Source organism: Schistocerca gregaria, chromosome 11 (assembly GCF_023897955.1).
Source record: "Schistocerca gregaria isolate iqSchGreg1 chromosome 11, iqSchGreg1.2, whole genome shotgun sequence".
Lineage (NCBI taxonomy): Eukaryota > Metazoa > Arthropoda > Insecta > Orthoptera > Acrididae > Schistocerca > Schistocerca gregaria.
The window spans coordinates 85,532,635-85,557,408 of record NC_064930.1 but is presented as its reverse complement, the minus strand read 5'-3'; the positions used below and the strand labels follow the sequence as shown (position 1 = coordinate 85,557,408).

Genomic DNA, 24,774 nt, shown 5'->3' with positions numbered 1-24,774 from the left:
AGTATACAGGATAAGTAATACGTGGCTCTTTGGCATACTGAATTGACTCATGGCGAACTGCATCACTGTTCATTAAATCTTCTGTATCTCCTGTACTAACCTTCCCAGTAACAATTCTATACTCATAAATTGGCAAACAAGTGTTCCAGAAACAGTTTCTTTTATGGCTGGGTTACACTAAGTACTGTTCACTTATATGTGATAAAGTAGCTAATGCCTGAAAAAATGTTGCTATAGATCAATGGTGTTGCAGCAGTATGGAACAGTAGCTTCCCTAAACAGCCTCAAAGGGATTTCAGTGTCCTCTGCTCTATCATTTACATATATAATGAACAGAAAGGACCTTTTAATATTCCCTTGGGGTACGCCCAAAGTAACTTACTGATTTAACTATTTTGTATCCTGAATCTACTCACTGCTATATGCAAAATGCAGTGTGGCACCACATATTTTGCATTGTGAGGCCTCTTTCTATGCTGAATACCACTCATTTCATCAATTATGTTCCTGCTTATGGACTGGCACTTCGAGAACTAGGTTAAGTTATTTATAGTATTTACACTATTTACTGTGATCTATCACAATACTACAGTCTCATAGCAAAGTATGCAAACATAGAATTGACAGAAACAATGTAATATATACTGAAACATTATCTGTCAGTAAAATTAAATTTTGTAAAATGTGATGACATTTAACTGACAGAAAAATCACTTAATGTACACTGATATCGTACCTGTTGGCTTTAGAGTAGGTAATGAAGAATGGAGATAGTCCAGCAGTTGTGCTGAAATCAAATGGACCCAGTATTCTACCTGAGTAAAATGAGAAACAAGTGTTTTCAAACAAACAGCTACACTGCAACCACACCAGAGCAATGCTGCACTTAACTGCTGCTTCAACTACTATCACAGTCAAAGGGCTCACAATGAGATGTTGACTCAGTGAATGGCTTCAATTTTTCCAACATAATCAAAAAAGAAGTTTCTGAAGTAACACAGTAACAATGTCACTTTTAAATTAAATACTGTAACACTCATTGTACATTGTAACTGAAGATGCTATTTGCCTGAAACTCCCCCCTTTTCTCTCACTCTAACGACAATGCATATAATGTCCAGTGCTTTCACTTTGGCTCCAAAACTAAATCACTTACCACTTCTTGGGTGTTGTATTTTGTTGAAGATTTGTTTACTTGTCAATATCACAACTCCCTATTTGTCTTGTTGGTCTCTTGCTTGGTCTTTATAACATATTTAAACATACTTCAAACACTGCACTGCTGGATTATCTCTTGAAACTCTCTCTACAAACTTTGAACAATTTGGTATCCGTTACATTACTGTGCCTCCAATTTATCATAATTAGAACATCTTTGTGCAATGTGCTTACCACTCTCATATAAAACAGCACTTTAACATTTGTTAGCAGTTCTTGAGCAAAGAGATTTTTTCCTTTGTTTCTGTCACCAGAATTGACAAAGAAAGAAGCATTTGGAAAATACTGACAAGAAAAAGGGACACAATGGTAGGGTATGTTAGTACACTGGGAAATAATTTCCACACTACTAGAAGGAGCTAGAGGGAGAGAGGGAGAATGGGTTACATACAACAAATAATTGATGCTGCACAATTCTCGGCTTCTGTATGTATTACATATCATCATCAGTCCAAAGACTGGTTTGAGGCAGCTCTCCAACCTACTCTATACTGTGACAGCCTCTATCCTTTTGTAACTATTAAAGCCCCCATAATTGACACTACTTCCTGTAATCATGCATTACTGTGTATTTAAAATTTTTAACTCCCAAACCTCTATTCATTACCAAACTGACTATTCCTTGATGGCACAAGATTTGTCCTGTCAACAAACCTTTTCTTTTAGATAAGCTATGCCATACATTTCTTTCCTTTCGAATTCATTTCTGTACCTCTTCAATGGGTACCTGATCTACCTGTCTTATCTGCAACATTTCAAAAGCTTCTTTTCTGTGCTCTTTAACATACACATTTCATTTTTGTACAAGGCTGCAGCACAAAAATTACATTCAGAAGGTATTTCATAACACTTGAAATTTTATTAGAAATTTACACACACTCTTTATGAAAAGCTTTTCTTGCTACTGCTGGTCTCATATCCTCTATACATCAGCCATCAGTTATTTTGCTGCCCAAATTGTAAAACATACTACTGCTACTACTACTACTACTACTACTACTACAACTACTATTATTATTACTACTATATTGTCTTATTTTCTAATCTAATTACATTGGAATCTTTGAATTTAATTGCACTACATACCAGCAAAACTGTTTTACATTTGGTGATGTTCACTGCATAACCCATTTCCAAGATACACAGAATTATGTTCAGTTGATCTCCCAAGTATTTTGCCATTTTTGACAGAAATACATTGCCATTAGCAAATTTCAGTGCCACCTATTTGTTTTCTACAGTATTCCTTTCCTTTGTTTTAGTCAATAGCTGCCTAATTCCCCATTTCAAGAACCTTTGATTTTTTCAGTTTACCCAAGTTGCATGTACCAAATTTCCTAAATTCCTTCAGTTTTAATAAGTAGTTCATAAAAATAAATTATAATCAGCATACACAACTGCTCTTGGAAACATTCTGTAGTTTAAAATCTGGGTTCAAAATCAATCAATCTCTCTCTCTCTCTCTCTCTCTCTCTCTCTCTCTCTCTCTCTCTCTCTCTCTCTCTCTTTCAGCATTATACAATCTGATACATTCTCATGTCTACAGTTCCCTTTCATGTAAAGAATCCTTTTATCATTCTTAAACAAAGTGTTAGCAAATTCTTCTGTATACAAAATTCTATCAGACAGTATCCCCTTTTATTCTTTCTCCATTCAGTTCTTTTATAATATTGGAAATCAGTATAAAGGAACAGTTGCAATGAAAGTAATATTGTAATGTAGCATACTGTATTAAATTTATTATGAATGTAGTAAATATATGTAATACACACACTATTATCATGGAATTACATAGCTTCTTTCTTAACGTAGCAAAATAAAGCATTTGCATTTCCTGGATGGAAGATGGTATAAAGGCATTCACTGTCCTGTTGTGTTTTTGGATTATTGGTTCCTTTGTTCAAAATTCTCTTCAGCGTTGATTTTGTTGCAATTTGTAGTTCTTGCAGTGAAATTTATTGCACTTTTCAGCTCACATACGACCTCAAATTGCCTTCAACTGTGGCAAAAGCACTCTGCAAATATTCCCCAAAGGCTTTCCATGGGTTTCACACCCTGGCTGTGCGCATACCAGAGCAAAACATCCATATCTCTATCTTCAATCCACTCTTTGCATGTAGTAGAAACATGCACAGATGCATTAACTTGTTGACATTCATTGCCTAGGTTCTGATACATTCTAATCAATTCTGGCTCTAGCACCTCAGTGTAGTGTAAGTCGCAAGAGTCCATTCTTGTGTTTAGCTACACAATGGGTAATTTATGTTTAGTCCAGAGAACTGCCTAAATCACAACACTTCTGCCATCAAAATTTCTGCTCAGTCTTACTTGCTGCACAGTTCTCACATCGTGCCAATAATACTGAAGTCCAACTGAAAATCTAAATCAAATTTCTTCTCATCACTCAAAATCTCAGTATCCCAATCTGAAGTCCACATATGTCCTTCAGTGAACAACTCCAGTCTAGCTTATTTATGTTTGAGTGTTTGAGCAGGTTTCTGCAGTCGTTCCTTGAATGCAAGATGTTTGTAACTGACAATAATTTCTTTTACACACCTGGCAGTTACTGACAACTGTAAATCAAGAACAAGTTGAGAAGAACAACAGTTTGTAGCCCTTGCTTTGCACAAAAGGATGCCTTTCTGTGACTCAGATAATTTTCTACTTTTCTCATATTTTCCTTTCATCCATATCGTGCACCCAATCTAACGAAATTATCAATCACTGTAATTGAATGGTTCAACCTCTTAGTGACATGACGGTCAGAGAATTCCATTACCTTGTACACACTGATCCTTTTTCTTTTTCATTCCATGCTGTTTCCCATATGACAGTGTCACAATCATGGTTTATGTACACAACTCACACTGCCATTAATAGTGTGTTTCTTATTTGTTGTAAAGGCAAATATGTTCACAGTAATACCAGACAGAGCCTGCTCCTCTATATTGAGTTATATCATCTACCACCTGAAACATTGATGTCTTGTTATATACTGTATTACTTCAACTGCACTACCATTTGACTGTGTTTATTGTCGTATATTTATGTGAAAACTCTTACACCTTTTAAAATAAAACAAATGTTATTATGATTCTATAGTTTTATCCTCCATCTCTACATATTTATTTCTAAACACTGTCACCCTGGCGATGAAGACATTTCTCCCCGAGAGAGACCAGTTTGTTGGTACCATCACTGTTTGACTTTGTTGGTGAAGTCACAACATAACCTCTGCTTGTACCACATCGCTATCAAAGTGAAGTGTTGAAAGGTATTCTTCACATTTTAGAGACAGATGGACATCAGATGGGACCAAGTTGGGACTGTATAGAGGATGATCAATGATAGTGTACCCAGGGTGTTAGATTGTTGCAGATGCTGCAATGCTCGTGTGTGGTCTGGCATTGCAATGCTGAAGGAGAAAATGCTCCATCTGTGGACAAACTCCTCAAATTTGAAACTCAATTACAGCATGCTGTGATTCAGCTGCCTGTAGTGGCAGAGGCCTGCAAATATACAGGATTTAAGAACAAAGATGTAGAATGTTTCTTTTATTTAAAGAGCTTTAAGAGTATTCACATAAAAATTGGAGGCAGCACTTTTCAGCACACGTTAGTGTGCTGTGACATATTTATTGAAAAATACAATAATTACAGGAAGCTGCAATGAAGGCTGTGACACATTTCTTGAAAAATACGGTAATTACAGAGAGTTGCAATGATGGAAGGTTTAATAAAGTTTTTTTGAAAGACATCACGTTTATGCCAGTGGTTATTAAACTTTTTATTTCCACTATTGCAATGTCAGCCTTAGGCCATTATTGTGCAAATGGTTTGGCTTTAAATCATGTCAACTTAATACAGGCCATTTATATGGCCTCGTTATTTGCTGTTATATACATTTGTAACGCTGGTAAGTAGTGCGAGCACACATGTTCAAATATCATAAAACAGCACAGTCTGTACATACAAATGTTCGTTCCCCCCATCGCTAGTAACTTTTGCACTAAACCACAGCAGCGAACTACTTTTGGTTTAGTGCAAAAGTTGCTAGCGATGGGGGAACGAACATGTGTGTGTACAGACTGTGCTGTTTTACAACATGTGTGCTCGCACTACTTAGCAGCATTACGAATGTTGTTGTTGTGGTCTTCAGTCCTGAGACTGGTTTCATGCAGCTCTCCATGCTACTCTATATTGTGCAAGCTTCTTCATCTCCCAGTACCTACTGCAACCTACATCCTTCTGAATCTGCTTAGTGTAGTCATCTCTTGGTCTCCCTCTACGATTTTTACCCTCCACACTGCCCTCTAATACTAAATTGGTGATCCCTTGGTGCCTGAGAACATGTCCTACCAACCGATCCCTTCTTCTTGTCAAGTTGTGCCACAAACTTCTCTTCTCTCCAATCCTATTCAATACTTCCTCATTAGTTATGTGATCTACCCATCTAATCTTCAGAATTCTTCTGTAGCACCACATTTTGAAAGCTTCTATTCTCTTCTTGTCCAAACTATTTATCATCCATGTTTCACTTCCATACATGGCTACACTCCATACAATCACTTTCCGAAACGACTTCCTGACAATTAAATCTATACTCAATTTTAACAAATTTCTCTCCTTCAGAAACGCTTTCCTTGCCATTGCCAGTCTACATTTTATATCCTCTCTAATTTGACCCTCATCAGTTACTTTGCTCCCCAAATAGCAAAACTCATTTACTACTTTAAGTGTCTCATTTCCTAATCTAATTCCTTAAGCATCACCCCACTTAATTCAACTACATTCCATTATCCTCATTTTGCTTTTGTTGATGTTCATCTTATATCCTCCTTTCAAGACAGTATCCATTCCGTTCAACTGCTCTTCCAAGTCCTTTGCTGTCTCTGACAGAATCACAGTGTCATCGGCGAACCTCAACATTTTTATTTCTTCTCCATGGATTTTAGTACCTACTCCGAACTTTTCTTTTGTTTCCTTCACTGCTTGCTCAATATACAGATTGAATAACATCGGGGACAGGCTGCAACCCTGTCTCACCCCCTTCCCAACCGATGCTTCCCTTTCATGCCCCTCGACTCTTATGACTGCCATCTGGTTTCTGTACAAATTGTAAATAGCCTTTCGCTCGCTGTATTTTACCCTGGCCACCTTCAGAATTTGAAAGAGAGTATTCCAACCAACATTGTCAAAAGCTTTCTCTAAGTCTAGAAATGCTAGAAACGTCGGTTTGCCCTTCCTTAATCTAGCTTCTAAGATAAGTCGTAGGGACAGTATTGCCTCATGTGTTCCAACATTTCTACGAAATCCAAACTGATCTTCCCCAAGGTCGGCTTCTACTAGTTTTTCCATTCGTCTGTAAAGAATTCGCGTTAGTATTTTGCAGCTGTGACTTATTAAACCGATAGTTTGGTAATTTTCACATCTGTCAACACCTGCTTTCTTTGGGATTGGAATTATTATATTCTTCTTGAAGTCTGAGGGTATTTCGCCTGTCTCATACATCTTGCTCACCAGATGGCAGAGTTTTGTCAGGACTGGATCTCCCAAGGCCGTCAGTAGTTCCAATGGAATCTTATCTACTCCGGGGGCCTTGTTTCGACTCAGGTCTTTCAGTGCTCTGTCAAACTCTTCACGCAGTATCCTATCTCCCATTTCATCTTCATCTACATTCTCTTCCATTTCCATAGTATTGTCCTCAAGTTCATCACCCTTGTATAGACCATCTATATACTCCTTCCACCTTTCTGCTTTCCCTTCTTAGCCTAGAACTGGGTTTCCATCTGCTCTCTTGATATTCATACAAGTGGTCCTCTTTTTTCTGAAGGTCTCTTTAATTTTCCTGTAGGCAGTATCTATCTTACCCCAAGTGAGATAAGCCTCTACATCCTTACATTTGTCCTCTAGCCATCCCTGCTTAACCATTTTGCACTTCCTGTCGATCTCATTTTTGAGACGTCTGTATTCCTTTTTGCCTGCTTCATTTACTGCATTTTTTATATTTCCTCCTTTCATCAATTAAATTCAATATTTCTTCTGTTACCCAAGGATTTCCACTAGCCTTCATCTTTTTACCTATTTGATCCTCTGCTGCCTTCACTACTTCAGCCCTCAAAGCTACCCATTCTTCTTCTACCGTATTTCTTTCCCCCATTCCTGTCAATTGCTCCCTTATGCTCTCCCTGGAACTCTGTACAATCTCTGGTTCTTTTAGTTTATCCAAGTCCCATCTCCTTAAATTCCCACCTTTTTACAGTTTCTTTAGTTTTAATCTACAGGTCATAACAAATAGATTGTGGTCACAGTCCACATCTGCCCCTGGAAATGTCTTACAGTTTAAAACCTGGTTCCTAAATCTCTGTCTTACCATTATATAATCTATCTGAAACCTGTCAGTATCTCCAGGCTGCTTCTATGTATACAGCCTTCTTTTTCTTGAACCAAGTGTTAGCTATGATTAAGTTGTGCTCTGTGCAAAATCCTACCAGGCGGCTTACTCTTTCATTTCTTTGCCCAAGTCCATATTCACCTACTATGTTTTCTTCTCTCCCTTTTCCTACTACCAAATTCCAGTCACCCATGACTATTAAATTTTCATCACCCTTCACTATCTAAATAATTTATTTTATTTGATCATACATTTCTTCAATTTCTTTGTCATCTGCAGAGCTAGTATATAACAGCAAATAACAATGACATATAAATGTGTCAGCCTGTATAAAGTTGACTTGGTTTAAAGCCTAAACACCTGCACTTGATAATGACGCAAGGCCAAAATTGCAATAGTGGAAACAAAAAGTTTACCTGTCTCTGGCGTAAATACGATGTCTTTCTGAAAATTTCACATGGCTGTGAATCCTAGTTATGATAAGTTTAATATAGTACTTGTTACATGGTTCTAATTTGGTGTGTCATAAATGTTCTGTTGGGCTCTTGTCATGAATTTTATAAAATCATTCAATAAATGGCAAATTTTATTCTGGCGTCATTCTACTACTGTCCTTCACCAGAAGAAAATATGCGAGTTTTCAGAAATTTTCAAAAAGTCTCAAGCTGCAAAACTGTGGTTTGGAAAACAACCAACTCTATTGGCTTCAAATAGAACCTCACTATACAGAACATCCCTCAGCAGGCTGGTTTCCAGTAGCCAACATGCAGTAGTGGGGGAGGCAGGGGACATTCAATCACACATCTGCAAATCCATGAAAGGAAATTATCCAGCTGCAACCAGCAGAGATGGAGACAATGTTAGAAAGGATGAAGATACAGAAATTTATAAATGTGACCCCGTCAAAAGTATTTGTAGCTAGCATACTTGTTTCAATACTTTGACTTATTCCAAATATCAGAAGGTTATCCTTCCTGATGGGACCTATGTTACCGGTTGAATGAGTGATTATGAAAGAATTGTGCAAATGTGCTGAAGACAGAAAATGCCACTCCAAACACAGGATGAAATGTAACAAAAGATAAACAAAATGAGAGCTTTATGTGCTTATCAGTCTTACAGAAATATGTCCTTTCAGATGAGTCTTTGCTTGTGGAGGGAAGGATAAAATTAAATGGACAAGGGCCACAGATAAACTGACTCACAGATATTTGTGAGGACACACTGTTTTGATGAAATAAATCACTATTAATTCATGATAATTCAACTTGCTATGTAGAACAATATCACTCGCATTGCAAGGTTTGGTTTTCTTGAATTATCCTGCAATATGTGATTTTTTTTTGTCACCACTCTCTCTTTACACACCTTTCTCAGGTATGGGGTATATTTCATATAAGTGCAGAACCACTGTAAACACACAAACACTAGCGCAAAACTCTTTAGTACATATGACATCCACTTACATTTGACTTTTCTGTTCCTGTGGTTACATGGGGCTTACATAGGTACACAAAATAGCTCTAATACATGATCTGCTGCATCATATCAAATTTGTGAATATACCTTTTTCTCTTCAGTTCCATTTGTTCTGATGAAATACAGGGTGATTCATGAAAATATGCAAATATATTAATATGTTATTCTACAGGTAAAACTAAAGAAACAAATTCAAGCAAAACATAGGTCTGCAAGTGTTTATGTTATGGAGTTATGGCTAATAAAAGATTTTGCCTGAAATTTAGCAACTTTGTTAATATGAAGCCATCGAAAAACAGTACGAGGTTAAAAACATCCAGAAAAGCAGAGAAGTAATTTCATAAAATTTTAAATTTATTATTTACTTGGCCCCATTCGTTTTTTTTTTTTTAATTCCACACAATTACACAATGTTTGCAACAGAAGTTAAAGAGAATTTAAGTTTGGAAAAATCGCGGTAATAACGTTAACTGAAACTGCATGAATGTGTCAGATAATCGGATTTTATTAATACCATAGCACATGTGAATTCATGTTAAACCGGAAAAAACAAAGCTCAGTGATAAGGAAGTTGTACAGTGTTCATACAATTTCACAATACATTCACAATAAATGATCAAACATTTCTCTGAGCTCAATGTATTTAGCTGCACATGTATGAACATATTTTGTTGCTCGTTTCAGTTTCACAGGGTTGATCTTAATTCTGTCTAACGCATTCATAATTCAAGCAAGTAATGCCACATAAACTGTCTTTCATCGATCCCCATACACAAAAATCCATTGGTGTCAAATGGGATGATCTCCGTGGCCACATACATGTAGCACCAAGATAAATCCATTTCTGGGGAAAAATGTTCATTTAAATGTGTAGTAACAGCATTGGTGAAATTTGGAGGTGCACCACCATGTTGAAAACACATTTGCAATGGCGTAGCAAGTGGGACATCTTTGAGGAAGCGGGGCATTTTTTCATGAAAGAATTTTAAGTATATCTCGCCTGTTAGATGTCCTGGGAAAATGAATGGTCCAATAAAGTGTGTGTTGATTATACCCTACCACACATTTATGCTAAATTGCTGCTGCAAATTGCATTGCTCTGTAGCATATGGTTTTGCTTCAGATCATATGTGTGTGTGTTATGAAAATTGTTTATACCATCTAGAGTAAAGCATGCCTCAACAGTAAATAAAATGTATTTGTGTAACAGTTGATAAGTATTTAACCAGTTGCACAACTCCAAGCAAATAGTGGGATCTCCCAGATGTAAATGATGCACATTTTGTTTATGGTAAGGATACAGATTATTTACTTCAGTGTATGCCATACTTTAGATTGTGAAATGCCTAATCACTGAGAGAAGTGTCAGGTACTGGTACCCAGGCTATGTTGAACAGCATCCTCATCATCGTCTTCATGTATCGAGAGCTCGCACTGATAATAAACGCTAGGTAGAGAACTTGTCTCCTGTAAATTTTGAAATCTTCCACTAATGGGTCATACTTTCAGAATTGTTAACTGCAGCTATAGCATTACCATCACATTTGCCATAAATAAACACCATTTCTTGGTCATAAATAATATACAATCGAGAACACTTACCATTTGGTTTCACTTAAACACACTGTTGTTATGTTCTTGCACTGAACAATACAGATAAATAACTCATTTCATGGTTAGGAAATGACATACGACTCACTAACGGTTGCCAACAATGACAAATGTTTCTACATTCTTAATGGAAAGTATACAAATTTACTTGTACAATAACCTTTGCTTCTCTGGATATTCTGCAAAACTACTGCAGATACTCATCTGGAACATGTTTTATCAGATTCACCAGACCAATAACAACTAAATAAATGGAAATTGTACTTTACTTTAACCTTGTACAATTCTGTGATAGCTTCGTATTAACGAAGTAGATAAACTTGCAGACAAAATCTTTTAATAGTCATAACTCCATAACCAAACATTTGTGGACCTATGTTTATATGAACTTTATCCTTTAGTTTTACTGGTAGAATAACATATTAAAATATTTGCATATCTTTGTGAATCACCCTGTATACTAACCTTACCTTCTGGAAACTACTGAATATTTTCTGTTCTTATTTTGTTCTTGTTTTCAGGACTGCCTGCCTGTAACATGTCTCAGATCTAAAAATTTGGTTTTAAACTAAATAATAACAGGAATGTGCTAATGCAAGAAAAATTTGACAGATCACTGAAACACAAATCTTTTTTCAAAATATCACCTTCCTTACCAATTTACTGGTGTCACAAACCTGTATAAAGCAAAAGATGGTAATTCAGTTTGTGCTTGGTTCAGCCACTAGAGGTCACCTGACATTCTAGTATGACAGCTGTTGCTTGTGCAACCAGACCTTGATGGAGCTAATGACAATGTAGGCTGCAGCACAAGGCTCTGCCAACCATTTGTGTATTGCTAATTGCATTCTACCTTGTCTTAAATGTGTGTGTGTGTGTGTGTGTGTGTGTGTGTGTGTGTGTGTGTGTGTGTGTGTGTGTGTGTGTACTGTTTCGAGCAATAACATACTGTGTTCTGGGGTTAAAACACTTTTTTTGGTGGCAAGTACAGTACCTGACTCCACATGTTGCACATCAGTCATTGATTCTTTGAGTTTAATTTTCATGGAGGCAGTGCTTCAATCTCTTTGCAAGCAACAGCATTAACAGCTGCTATTTCCAGTTTAAACGACTACACTGGCACAACCTGGAGCCCGGCCAACAACATACCCACTGCCACTCACTGTATACAATGATGCAGCAGAGAACCAGGACATAAACAAAAAATGCCTGTAGCAACATTCCAATCATTTAAGGTAACATGAGCAAACTTGCGCAAGGCCCTTTTCTGTCATGGATTTCACCTCATGTGTATCAGTTGTTGCGTCAGCCCCACCCCTTACAAGAATTTTTCAGCCTTTCTTTCAATCACTTGTGAGTTATTTTCTACTTCCACTGTAAAAATACATTACAGCTGCTCATGTGGAATTTTACCACTGCGAAAAGCAACGAAAAGAGTCATACAGGGCATGGGCAGCAGAAATACATTGACTTAGCCAACATAATTTTGTGGCAAATTTTCATAGCGAATCCTATGGAGATCAAATGGTTCATGATGCAATACATTTTTCTCCTGATATGAAAGTTCAAGAGTGAGTTCTACAATGTGAAAATTGTACCATTTTGGAAGTCATGAGGGCACCTCAGTCATTTGACTTTTCATGGGCTGCAAGCAGTCAGGTGGAAGCCTGATCTGAAATATCAGGAATCTGTCCCTCTCACACTTCCCAGCCTTCAGTCAGTCCACAATAGAACATATGACTCTACTGCACCAGTCCAGCAGATGTCTTTATGTTGTACAGGTAATTGTCATTTGCGACAACAGAACGAATCACAACAGTGAATGGCTAATGTTCTACCGCCTTTATGCCCACAATGCTTCATTCAACATGAACGGACTGTGTGTCCCAAGAGCTGGAAAACATGTAACAGGTGCCATAACAAAAGACACACTGCTTCTGTACCTAACTCCTTCCCAAATCCGAGAGGGGATGAAATGAACATTGATATGAACAGTACGTCAGCAGTGACAGTGTTCCAAAGCAAGATATACACTGATGTGTGCATGCGTGCGGGGGCTGTAGCAACACTGGTGAACTCTCACACTTATGTGGATTTGGATTCTCCCCCTCTGACACCAGTGTCACAAAGGTTGACGAGTAATACGAAACAACACATTCCCATTGTTGAACATTTTCTGCACCAGTAACTTCCAAGGCGTGGTTTCTTTCATTAAAATTCCTAGTTGTGGAGAATGTTTACACTGTAATTCTGTTTGGGTGCTTTTCAACTGTTTTGATTCTCCATTGTTGATGAAGGGCATGTGGTTTATGATAAAGTTCCATATGAACAGTTAGATACCCTGTGTCAAATTTTCCTCTCTATTTTTCCCAGGACTGGGTGGTGCAACAGAATATCAGGGGTATCTTCTGATGAAACAGTCTGACAGCATTTTTTTCTGGGTCCACCCGGCACCAGTAAACTCACAGGATCAAGCAACAGCAGAATTAGTGTGTCTTCAATCATATTATGTTATTCGACCTATTTCTTCCAGTGAATGGTCAGCACTACTGGTGATAATCAAAAGACCTACCAGTAAATAACACCTCTGCAGTGATTTTGGAAATTTATTACTCCACAGTCAATCATTAATACCTATCCTTTTCTGCACCCTGATGATCTGTAACAATATTATTGGGGGGGCATATTTTTCAAAGACTGGCTTCGGAGTGACATATTTACTGCTACTGTTCAGTGAGGAATCTAAATGCCTTATAGTTATCAATACCATTTTGAGCATTATCAATACCAGCATTTGCCTTTTGATGTAGCAAGCACACCACCTACTTTTCAAAACTTTTTAGAGCAACTTAATGCATCAGTTTGAGGCTGCATCAACTATTTAGATGACACTGCAGTGTCCAGCACCTCCAAAGAGAAACAATTGCAGAAGCTTTGTGCTCTATTTTCTGTTTCACAGTCTGCATGGTTAAAGTGCAATTTGGAAAAGACACAGCTTTTCAACCATCCATTATTTATTTGGGTTTTGAAGTGTCACGTGCTGACATTGAACCATTGCACCAGCATATTGATGCTATTGACCTAGTACTGCACCCCACATCTATCACAGAATTACAAGCATTTTTAGGCAAAATTGCATATTACTACTAATTCACACCAGACACTGTTACTGTGCCCCAAGTGCTCAACACATTGTTACATATAGTCCCAGCTTGCAAGCGGACATTAAAGTTGTTTAAATGTAAGCTGCAGTTGGCCCTTTGTATGGTCACTAATCAGCTGGACCAGCACACTGTGTTAGCAATGTACGCATCTGAGTTTGGTCTTCGTGCTGTCCTTGCTCATACATGTGGGAAGGGATCTGAACACCCTATTGCACATACCTCTTAAATCCTTCAGTTCAATGCAGTAGGGTCAGTAGTGTTACTCTTTGAAAGAGAAAAAGGCTTTTGTGATTGGGTATATTTTATAAAAAAATTATGTTTTTCTACACAAGTCTACATTTCACCTGATCACAGACCGCAAACCACCGGTCTTTCTTTTTAACGCTTGGCGTCCTTGCCGAACAAAGGCATACAGCACTTACAGCAGTGGACTCTTTTCCTGTCATGATATGAGAGATATTTTCGGCTCATAGTGCAACATGCAAATGTCTTTTAGCACTTGTCAACTGGCCAGGATCCAGAGTTTGACAAAGGAGAACTCTTTTAATTTAGACGCAGAAGCTCAAAATGTTGATGCTTTTCCTGTTACTAGCACTGAAACTGTGGTTGAGGTATTTGCAGATCCTGTTGTAATTAAAATTGTTTCTTTTGTGGAACACTGCTGGCTGGATAAACCTCTGGATCATGCTTCTGATCCTTTGAGAAATTATTTTACATTATGAAGTCTCTCTGTTTGGAATGGATGGCTGCTGTTTTAGCTACAAAGGACACTGCTCCCCAGGTTGCAGTCCTGTCTGCCCTTCAGAGTAAGGTTACGTGGTTGTTACGTGTGTGGCACTGGGGTGTGTCACATACAAAAGCGTTAGCATACATGCATTTTTTGGGTAGGCGCTGATGGAGAAATAGCGCTAGTTCTGGCAGACTGCAAACAGTGAGCCACCCACTAAGTGATTCCCTGTGATTCTCTAAGACCATGGTTAGATACATCAGCCTTGGGAAAAAATTCATGTAGATTTTGTGGGACCTGTTTTGAATCTCTTTTGGCTTCTTGTAATTCATGCTTATTGGAAGTTTCTGTATACTTCTGTGGTGGCTACTATTTCAGCTTTGTGAAAAATTTTTTTGTAATGGAAGGTCTCCTGTATACGTTAGTTAAACACAACAGCTCCCAGTTCATATCTTAGGAATTTGAAGATTCTCGTAAAGAAAGTGGTGTTCACCAGGTCATGGCTGCTCCTTTCCACCCTCATTCGAACAGGGATGCTCAACACAGGGCCATCCGCCAGCAGAGTGCAGTACCAGTGGCCAATGCCTCTGTGACATCCGCATGGCTGAGGGGAGGGCAATGTGACACATTGACCAGCTATGACCTCCCAGGGGTGACTGCACGCTAGTTGTGCCTCCGTTTCGCCTGTGTCGTCTGTCTGCCCAGCTGTCTAATACATCGCGACCTTCTCTGTCACCACTTCCAATGTTTTCACAACTATCTCCTCTGCTGTGGATGCCCCTTTCAACTGCCACGGACCTTGATGGGGACCGATGCCCAACACTGTTGCAGCTGACACCAGTACTGCCACCTCCATCACAACCAGTGCCCCATGTTCCACCACCATTAACACAACCTCCTTCCCTATTGTTGAAATCAGACATGGAAATGGAAGCTGCACCAGTGCTGCCTGTCCTACCATATGGCCTTAGACAAGAGGGCAGGCACTGCACCTGTCCGCACTCATGCCACTTACGACCCTACGCACGGTTTCAGTAGACCACATGCTCAACAACCTACCGTATTTACTCGAATCTAAGCCGCACTCGAATCTATGACTGGCTTCAAAATTCAGACCCCTAGGTATGAAGGATTGGAGTAAACTGTGCAAGAAAAGATAGGAAAAAAGTTGGTTGTAAATCTTACCTACCTTGAATCTCATGAAAAAAAATCATCATCGCAGACAGTAGTGATGACAAAGAAGGGAGGGATAGATTACAAGCCATTAATTGTACATCAGAGATACACTACAAAATTGTTTAAGGTCTTGTTTTTCAATGAGGGAGGACACAACGTGGAAGAAACTTCTCAAATTCTGCAAGACACTTCTCCATGGGGACAAGTATTGATATAGATATCTTTGAAGTAAACATGAATACACAGCTCAGCATTTATAGCTCTTGAGCACAGAATTTTGACCATTGCAGTACTCATAATTATAGGAAACAGAAAATGATGTATTAAGATAATAATCTTTATTATCAATATGGTAGTGAATGCATTGTTTCTTAGCAGATAATTAATGGTTATTTGGCACTGGCTCTTAGGCAGAGCTTTGATTCAACTGAACATACTGCAAACTGTGGTGTCACTCAGAGCTTAAGAAGTTCACTGAACATGATGCAAACAGGAACTTATGCAACATTCAGTGTGGATGGGTGTTTGAAAACTTTGTATCACAGGGATAAGCAGTTCCAGAGTAAAATCAAAATGGTATTTTCAAAAGTCAACTCATATAATATTCCATCATGTGGATGTCTCACCTACTCCTTGTTCTGAAATTAGGAAAATCACATATTCTCTCAAAAATAAAACTTCATCGGTACTTGATGGTGTTTTCAGCAAAGTGAAAACTTGTTATGATATGTGTTGTATTTTCTGATACATGTAATGCATCACAAAGACAGTGTATTTTTCCAGACATATTGAAACACACCATTGTTGAACCACTATGTGAGCAAAATGTAACAGAGATGTAAGTAGCTACCAAGATGTTTCACTGACATCATTTTTCAAAGTTTTTGAGATGGTGATTCACTGTAGAATGGTATCTCTCCTGTGCAACTTTAATATCAAAAATACAGTTTGGCTTTCAACTGAGAAAGTCATTGTGTATTCCTTTATAAAATTTTACGAGAATTGAGCAACAAAATAGCACCAGTTTGTATTCTCTGTGACCTATCTAGTGCACTTGACTGTGTGAATCACAACTTAGTTCACTAAGGTTTCATGGAATTAATGGGACAGCCTACAAATGGATATTGCCTAATCTAATCAACAAATGCAGAAAGTGTACATAACAATACAACCAATATAGGTACGGGAGATGCTTCCAATTTGAAAGAAATCAATTATGGTGTTCCACAAGGCTCATTGGTTGGTCCACTATTGTTTCCCATACACGTTAACAACAAAATGCCCAATATACAACAAGCACATTAGTAATTTTCCAGGTGACGTTAGTGTTGTTATCATCCAAAATCTATATACAGCAACAGAAGGAGAAGTAGATAATGTTCTTGCAAGTGTTACTGGATGGTTTTCTGCTACTGTTCTGACACACACATTAGGAGGCACCACACCAATAATAAACACAAAGTAGGGAAAAAGTAACTACGCTGGGAACTACAACATTTTGTGTGTCCATATGGATGAGAGTTTAAATGGAAAAAGCACACTTCTGAAATCCTAAAACAACTCAGTTCAGCTAAATTTGCACTTTGTATCATGGCAAATCTTGGGAAGAGAGAAATCAGTAAGTTAACATTTTGCATATTTTCATTTAATGTCATATGGAATAATGTTCAGGGACAACTCATCATTAAGAAACAAAGTCTGCACTGACCAAAAACTTGCTATAAGAATATTATGTGCTGCTCACCCAGCACCATTTGCAGACATCTGTTGAAGGAGTCAGGCATTTTGACTATGGCTTCAGAGCACATTTATTCTCTCATCAAGTTGGTAGCAAATAATCCCGTCCAATTCAAAAGGAACATTGATCAACATAAGTCCACTAACATACTCACATACATTATTCCACGCTGATGTTGTCTTCAGCACAAAATGGGGATTAACAATGTTGCCACCAAAATTTTTGATAGTTTACTCAATTATATAAAATTTCTGACAGACAGAAAAATTAAACCTGAAAACTGAAAAATTTTGTCTCACTACTAGTCTGTTCTACAGGAGGATTTCTGTTTACACAAAAAAGATTGTGGGTAACAGTTTCTAATTCACATTAGCATTAAAAATTGAAAAAAAGTTGTAAATGGTCGGCATTAATCATACTCACATATAAATGTGTACTTATGACAACTCATTCCACATCATTAAAATTACTTGTACAAATGATCCACAGACCAAGAACCTACAAACAAACTTTACTAGCTAACTAATTAACCATCAGTCACCCATCCAAAGATTGATTTTGCCAGCACAAACATTCATTGGGTATAGACCTTTTAAAGGTGGTATACCTTTGCCTTTCTTAGATCTTTGATCTGCATTACTTCTCCAGATGTATGGGTGAGTACAGTTTAAATTGTATTACAACCCATGGTGAAACTTCACATCTTGCAAATATTAGAAGAAAAATACATGGAAAACAAGAAAATGGAAACTGGACTGACAAGGGTTGAATGCTAAACTGTTTAGATGCATACTCTTACACAATTACAGAGCCACTGAAACAACTTAGTTTTAACCTTAGCCAATAAATATGACTGATAACTGACATTGGCATTCTGTAGTTAAATTATTGTCCTTCTGTGGCTACTGACGTGCAGTATTAAAGTATAGAGTGGATTTCTGTAAAGGATGATCATTATTCCCTGCCAAATAACTCCATACACATGCTATTCATTGCAAATAGTTTCACATTCCCTTTTTTACAATGACGTTGTGTGTCTATGAAATTCCTGTAAATTTTTCACGTTATTAGAAGTCTTCTCTAGAAATTCTTAGTGTGGCTGTTATCTGCAGCTATTATTTACAGATATTCTCCTTAGCCTATCATTAAAAATGAAAAATTCTTCCAGCAGCATGAGAATTTTTCAACTTTTAGTCACACAACATGAAGTCTATTGTTTTGCAGTGTCTTTATTATATGATTTGTTGACTACAATTGAAATTAATTCGATCCCTGAGATTCTGCTAGTCAAAGGTGATGCTAGTACATGGTATATTAATTTGCAGGTAATGGATGTACAATACAGATTTCCGAGTTCAACGTGACAATTTTTTCCCCCTAATCTATGATCAACTGCTTCATAAAATTTGCCCTGAGCATTTGAAATCATAACTGCCTCCCTTCTGTCCAGTGCGTATTGAGTAATAGGCCTCTAGAAGGGAAAAGTGGTTTTATGTATGCCACCACCACCACAATTCTGCTTACAGGAGTTTGCAGGTAGTCTCTACTAAGGATGCTGGTGTGCTATACACACACACAACAGATTTTAGGAGGGCCTAATGTGTGCAGAAGATATCACTTCTCTGTATTTGTAAATGTAGTATTTGGAGGAAGTACTAGGATGGCTGTGGCTATTGTGCCAGGAAATCATGTACACTTTGGAGGCTTTGAATCTACATTGAAGTTCTGGCAGACGATCACCACTAGGTTGTAACTAGGTACAGAGTAATAGAAAACACACTTTTAGCACCTTTGTGTGGTTATTTTACAACAAAATGTCATTTAAACAAGCTATGCCAATAATTTTAAGATTGTATAACAAATGGCATCTTTGCTAATTATAAAGTGATGGCTAGTTAAAGCAAACTGACAAAACTTATGAGAGGAAAATGGATGTTTTTCATAGTGATAATCAGCACTCAACAAAGAATAGTAAGCTATTTGCAATACAAATACTTGCTAAATCTAACTACAATACTAATTTCGAATAGCCTTTGAGGGACTTACTACCTCCATCATCATGTGTACATATTTACTACAGACATTACAACACTTTTGTGGTTTCCTTAGCTCCTCTTCCCCACCCCACATATATGTACTGTGAATTCAGAAGATGTGTTTATGTAATCTGCCACATTTAAGGAAAAATGTATAAATTTATATGGACAAATAATTGTTTCAAATACCAGATGTTTACAGTTCATCAGAAGGCATTCCAGAAAGGATTCAAGACAGAGAAGAAAGAAATTATTCCAAGTAAAAATTACTGAATGTGTTATGAAAAAATTTGCTTTTGACAAAAGGAAAAATTGAACACTGTTTTCCTGCCTTGATCACATGCTACAACAATGAGAATTTGGCAGGGTCCAGAATGCATACTTAGATGGCCGTATTATTCACACAACTAGTCATTAAGGCGTGGAATGTAGGCTACAATCCCAGTCAAGGCAGCAATTTTCATATTTTGATTCGTAAGTATATCATCACAATAACTCATAATTCCTATCTGTAGTGACATATGCAAGGAACTAATTCTTAAAATATACACACTAAAACTATTGCACAAGCTCACTGATACTACTTCGGATAATGTTAAAAGAGGACCGACCGACCCCCCCCCCCCCCCCCCCAAAGTCTTTGTTGTGGTGACAGTCGGATTTGTAGCTAAGTCTGAGATCTAGGTTATGTTTGAAGGTGACAATTTGGCTGAGAGTTGGGAAAGCTAATGGATGTAAAAGCAGAAAAATCTTGTGGTGGTAATAAGCTGACTAGTAGTGAAGCCCCATCTTTATCTCCATGCAATACTGAAAAAATACAAGGGAAGAGGTTCAAATTTAACTTTTACCGATACTTCAGTTCATTTAGCGTAAATTGTAATGCTCTATTTTGCTTGCTTTCCCTAGTTTTCTGCCAGGTGCCTACAATATTACAATGAGTGTAATCATTACAGGCACTACAGTGAAAGCCTGAACGCCAATGGAGAGCTGCATTGCTTATCATTCCCTTTATGATAACAACTGTGGCACAATTCAAATGTGCTTAATTTTATATAGTTACATAAATTCTTGAATTACCTCTTGATTCACACACTCTTGCAATTCTTCTTTTATGTTCACAGTGGATGGGCAAACCTGGACCTGTGGTAATAATAAAACCACATAATTAGTGTGCTTAAGCAGCTGTAATTTTAATAGTTTTCTGTAAAACTTATGACACTATTAAGTTTAACAATAATAATAATTTTATTACTAGTTCTTTTTTCTGAAAGGAATTATCTTGAACAATGGAAACTCCAGGTTGGAATATCAGCAAGAGATAGAATGCTGCTGACTGTAAAGATGACATGTTAAACTGCAAACAGATACAATGAAAAGAAACTTACACATTAGTTTTGTCCTTTTCTGACTAAGGTAATGAGTAAGTGTATTTTCACTGTGTCTGCCTGCAACTTAGTGTCTCATCATTCCCTTATGTTATCGATATTCACCTAGAAAAGATGTGTCATATACATCATAAACCATTAGTCAAGTAATGGAAAGTCAAGGATTGAATAACAACAATAATATGAAGGTAGATCACTACTCACCATATAGCAAAGATGCTGAGTCTCAGACACGCAAAGTGAAAAGACTGCTACAGTGGGCAGAGACAGTGGTCACATGTATGTGTCTGCAAATTGTTCTTGTGCGAATGTGTATGGGTGTTTTCTACATTGAAAGAAAGTCTTTTGGTCAGAAGTAAAAATGCAAAATAAGTTTTTCTGTTGCCCCCATGTTACTCAATGTTTCTTCTTTATGGTAAGTGCTCACCTATTTTTTCATAATATTGTTACAAATGACTTTTTCTCAACAGGTGATTTTCTTATACCTATGGATGATACACAAACCCGCTCAGTAACAAAATGTCCTGGACACAGGCACGGCAATTCTTACACTGAAGTCACAAAAATGTAGAGAAATGAGATTTTCAAAGTTCAAGGGCTGAGAGTTGGGGGACATTCATCCGTACCCTGTTTCTCCTAGGCTCAGCTTACACAGACTGACCCGTTTCAATGAAGACTTTCTTTGTTAGCTAGTCAATTTACCCCATTATATTGCCAGGGCTAATTTTGTGAGAGTTCTTGCATTTGTGTTTTCGTTGCTTCTCCTGAATTCTTCTAGGTGAGTGAGCTGAAAGACCGAACACAAAATTCACAGTGACAGAAAAGTTTGTTTCAGTTTCACCATTAATTTTCAGCCTTAAAACTGGAAGATATTGCCACCTTTTAAAGAAAACGAGCAAGCACTAAGTTTTGGCATTAATTTTAAGTAAGGATGTAATGGATTTTGGTACAAAAAATATATTTTTCAAAAATATTATTTCCTTGATCTACACAGTTTAACCTATGTTGTGTGTGAATTTTGTGACGATAGTAGCTTCAGAAATGCCTTTAAATTATTAAACTGCTCTGCACTTGCGGCCACTCCCACCTTTTCTAACATTTGGGAAACTGCTTACTTCAGCGGAGTTTGTCAGTGTGAAAGCTATTTCCTTTGGTAACTTTGGCTGACGTCTATACCTTTGCCTGAAAACATTGTTGCATGTGGTTTATTTACATTTTGAGAATACCAACACACATTATGGGTGGAAGGTTGAATTTGCAAACCTTCACATGAAAGTCAAGATTTATGCATAATGGGTAGTGGAAAAACTGTGGTTAGGAAATGGTGGTGTCGTGGAAATCGGTTTACCAACAAAAAAGAGGAGGTAGTTCGAAATTAAGCTTCCACATCAAAACTTGGAATAGGAGAATTGTACAGGTGTGTGAATGATGATATGGATACCACTGGATTCAGACTTACTGATTTAGATCTTGTCTGCCAGATTAGAGCTTATCTGTCAGGCTATAAAGTTTTCATATTCATGTGTTAGCTGTAAAAATACAGAATGCACTATTATTGTTGAAGAAAGAAGAGTGGGAATAGAGTGTGATTTTAAATTAATTTGTAATTTATGTGGCACTGAATTTTCATTTTCCTCCTCCAAAAAAAATTGACACTGGTACATATGAAAGCAATTTTAGGTTAACATTTGCTATGAAATGCTTTGGACAAGGCAGAAAAGGAGGTAATTTATTGTGTGGTTCCTTGAACATGCCTCCAACTTGTGCATGGTTTAAAAAAATAAATAAAGAAATGTCCGGAACTGTATTCGATACTGCCAAAGTTTCTATCAAGAAAGCTGTTGACGAATTGGTGGAAATAAACAAAACAAAACAAAAAATAGATCCTAGAATAGGTATTCGTGACAGTGAATATCCTACAAATGTTACTGACCCATTTGTGTCTGCACATGGGACCTGGATGAAAAGGGGTCACACATCCCTGTATGGAGTTGCATCTGTTATAGGTATTGACTCAGGTAAAGTTTTAGATGTAGAAATTATGTCTAAATACTGCCACCAGTCTGCAACAAGGAAAATGTCCAACAATGAAGACAGTGAGAAACTGTGGAAAGAAAGGCATGCAGTAGCATACTCTAATAATTACAGTGGCTCAAGTGGGGGCATGGAGGCTGCTGCAGTTTTGAGGATGTTTTCCAGATTTGAGGACCAGTATGGTGTCAGAGATACTAAATACCTCTTTGTTCAAAGCCGTGACAAACATAAATCTGTACAATACAACAATAGAAAAGTAGAAATGGGTTTGCCAAATCAAAAAGAGGCTTCGTGGTAGGCTTCGTCGCTTGCTGAAAGAGAAGAAAGGTGAAGTACGTGAAGCTGGAAAACCACTAGGAGGAAAAAGCAGGTTTACTCTGAAAGAAATTGGTTCTCTTAATTTATTTTATGGGAGAGCTGTCAGGAAAATCCACACAATTTAGAGGTAATGAGGCATGTTGCTTGGGCAATTTTTTTCCACAAACTATCCACTGACAAAACATCAATGCACAACTGTCTCTGATAGGCAATTGGTGTACATTCAACAACAGAAATGGGATGTATTCACATAAAAACTAATCACCAAAATTTTTTTTGGCACTCAACTACTAAGATCATTAGCACCCAGTCACAAATGTTAGAGAACTAATAGCGTAGAAAAACACAAGGGGGAAACAACAGGAAGTACTTACAAAGATGCAGATAAACAAAATAAAAGAGTTAGATTTTCTTCGACAAGTCCGACAATGTCATAAAACTAAGAATACGAGCAGCTGCTCGAGTGTCATCAGCTAAAAGCTCCTGTAAGGTAGACAGCAGACACAGGACAACACGAGAGTGAATAAAATGGGGGCAGGACAATAAAATATGGTTCACCATCAATAGATGACCACAGGCGCACTGCGGGGCGGGGCCACTGAACAACAGGTAGCGGTGGGTAAATCGTCAATGCCCAATCCACAATCTGGCCAAAATGACCTCCTCTCGCCGGGAAGGGTGTGAGGAGGTCGTCCAAGCCATCAGGATCAGTTTGATGGCCCTAACCCCACTAACATCAGTTGACGAGACACAAAAGTAAGCTGACCGAGGCAGGAGGACAGCAGCCTTGGCCGCAGAAACAGCAGCTTCGTTCCCAGGCACACCAACGTGGCCAGGAATCCACAAAAAATGGACACAAGTGCCAGTATCAGCTAGTGACTGAAGGGACCGTTTAATTCTTTGCATGAGAGGGTGGTCCGAATATGGGTCACGGAGACACTGAATGTCTCTCAAAGAATCAGAGCAGATGCATAGGAAGAATGATGATGGCAGCGGATATACTGAACAGCCTGATAGAGAGCAAAAAGCTCAGCTGTAAAGCTTGAACACTGGTCAAGGAGCCGGTATTGAAAGGTATCATCCCCAACGACGAAGGCACATCTGACACCAGCAGTAGTCTTGGGGCCATCTGTGTAAATAAAGATGTTATTAGCAAGCCTCGAACAAAGTTCAACAAACCTCGAGCAGTATATCGAATCCGGGGTCCTCTCCTTCAAGGTGAACGCGAACCTGAGCCTGGAGCCAAGGTGGTGTCGAGCTCTCACCCACTCGGAAAGTCGTAGGGAGGGTAAAATCAAATTGCTGAAGCACGCGATGAAAGTGAACTCCAGGAGATAGCAGGGCAGAGACGTACAGACTGTATCGGCAGTCAAAAGAGTCGTCAAAGAAGAAGAAATATGACAGGTGGTGGGGCATTGACATCAGTCGGCAGGCATACCGACAAAGCAACATATCGCGCCAGTAGTTGAGCGGTAATTCGGCAGCGTCGGCACAC

The 24,774-nt window shown here is 38.0% G+C and overlaps 2 protein-coding genes and 1 long non-coding RNA gene across 18 annotated transcripts in view; 1 reads left to right on the top strand and 2 right to left on the bottom strand.

Annotated features, from left to right (window-relative positions):
- The window catches only part of LOC126295455 (zinc finger protein 708-like), an 885,643-nt gene that overhangs the window by 491,198 nt on the left and 369,671 nt on the right, over positions 1 to 24,774 (bottom strand). For 9 of the 11 annotated variants that reach the window (XM_049987976.1, XM_049987983.1, XM_049987986.1 and 6 more), the window contains one exon: positions 20,620 to 20,682. The exons of 1 other annotated variant lie outside the window; for it this stretch is intronic. In XM_049987976.1, coding sequence (XP_049843933.1) covers positions 20,620 to 20,682 — 63 coding nt within the window. The remainder of the gene's footprint in view (positions 1 to 20,619; positions 20,683 to 24,774) is intronic. One more of the 11 variants, XM_049987979.1, reaches the window with a different exon arrangement.
- LOC126295459 (uncharacterized) overlaps positions 1 to 24,774 on the top strand; it is a 1,097,875-nt gene that overhangs the window by 741,011 nt on the left and 332,090 nt on the right. The gene's annotated exons all lie outside the window — the stretch shown is intronic.
- The window catches only part of LOC126295452 (zinc finger protein ZFP2-like), a 909,451-nt gene that overhangs the window by 871,046 nt on the left and 13,631 nt on the right, over positions 1 to 24,774 (bottom strand). The window lies entirely within an intron of this gene.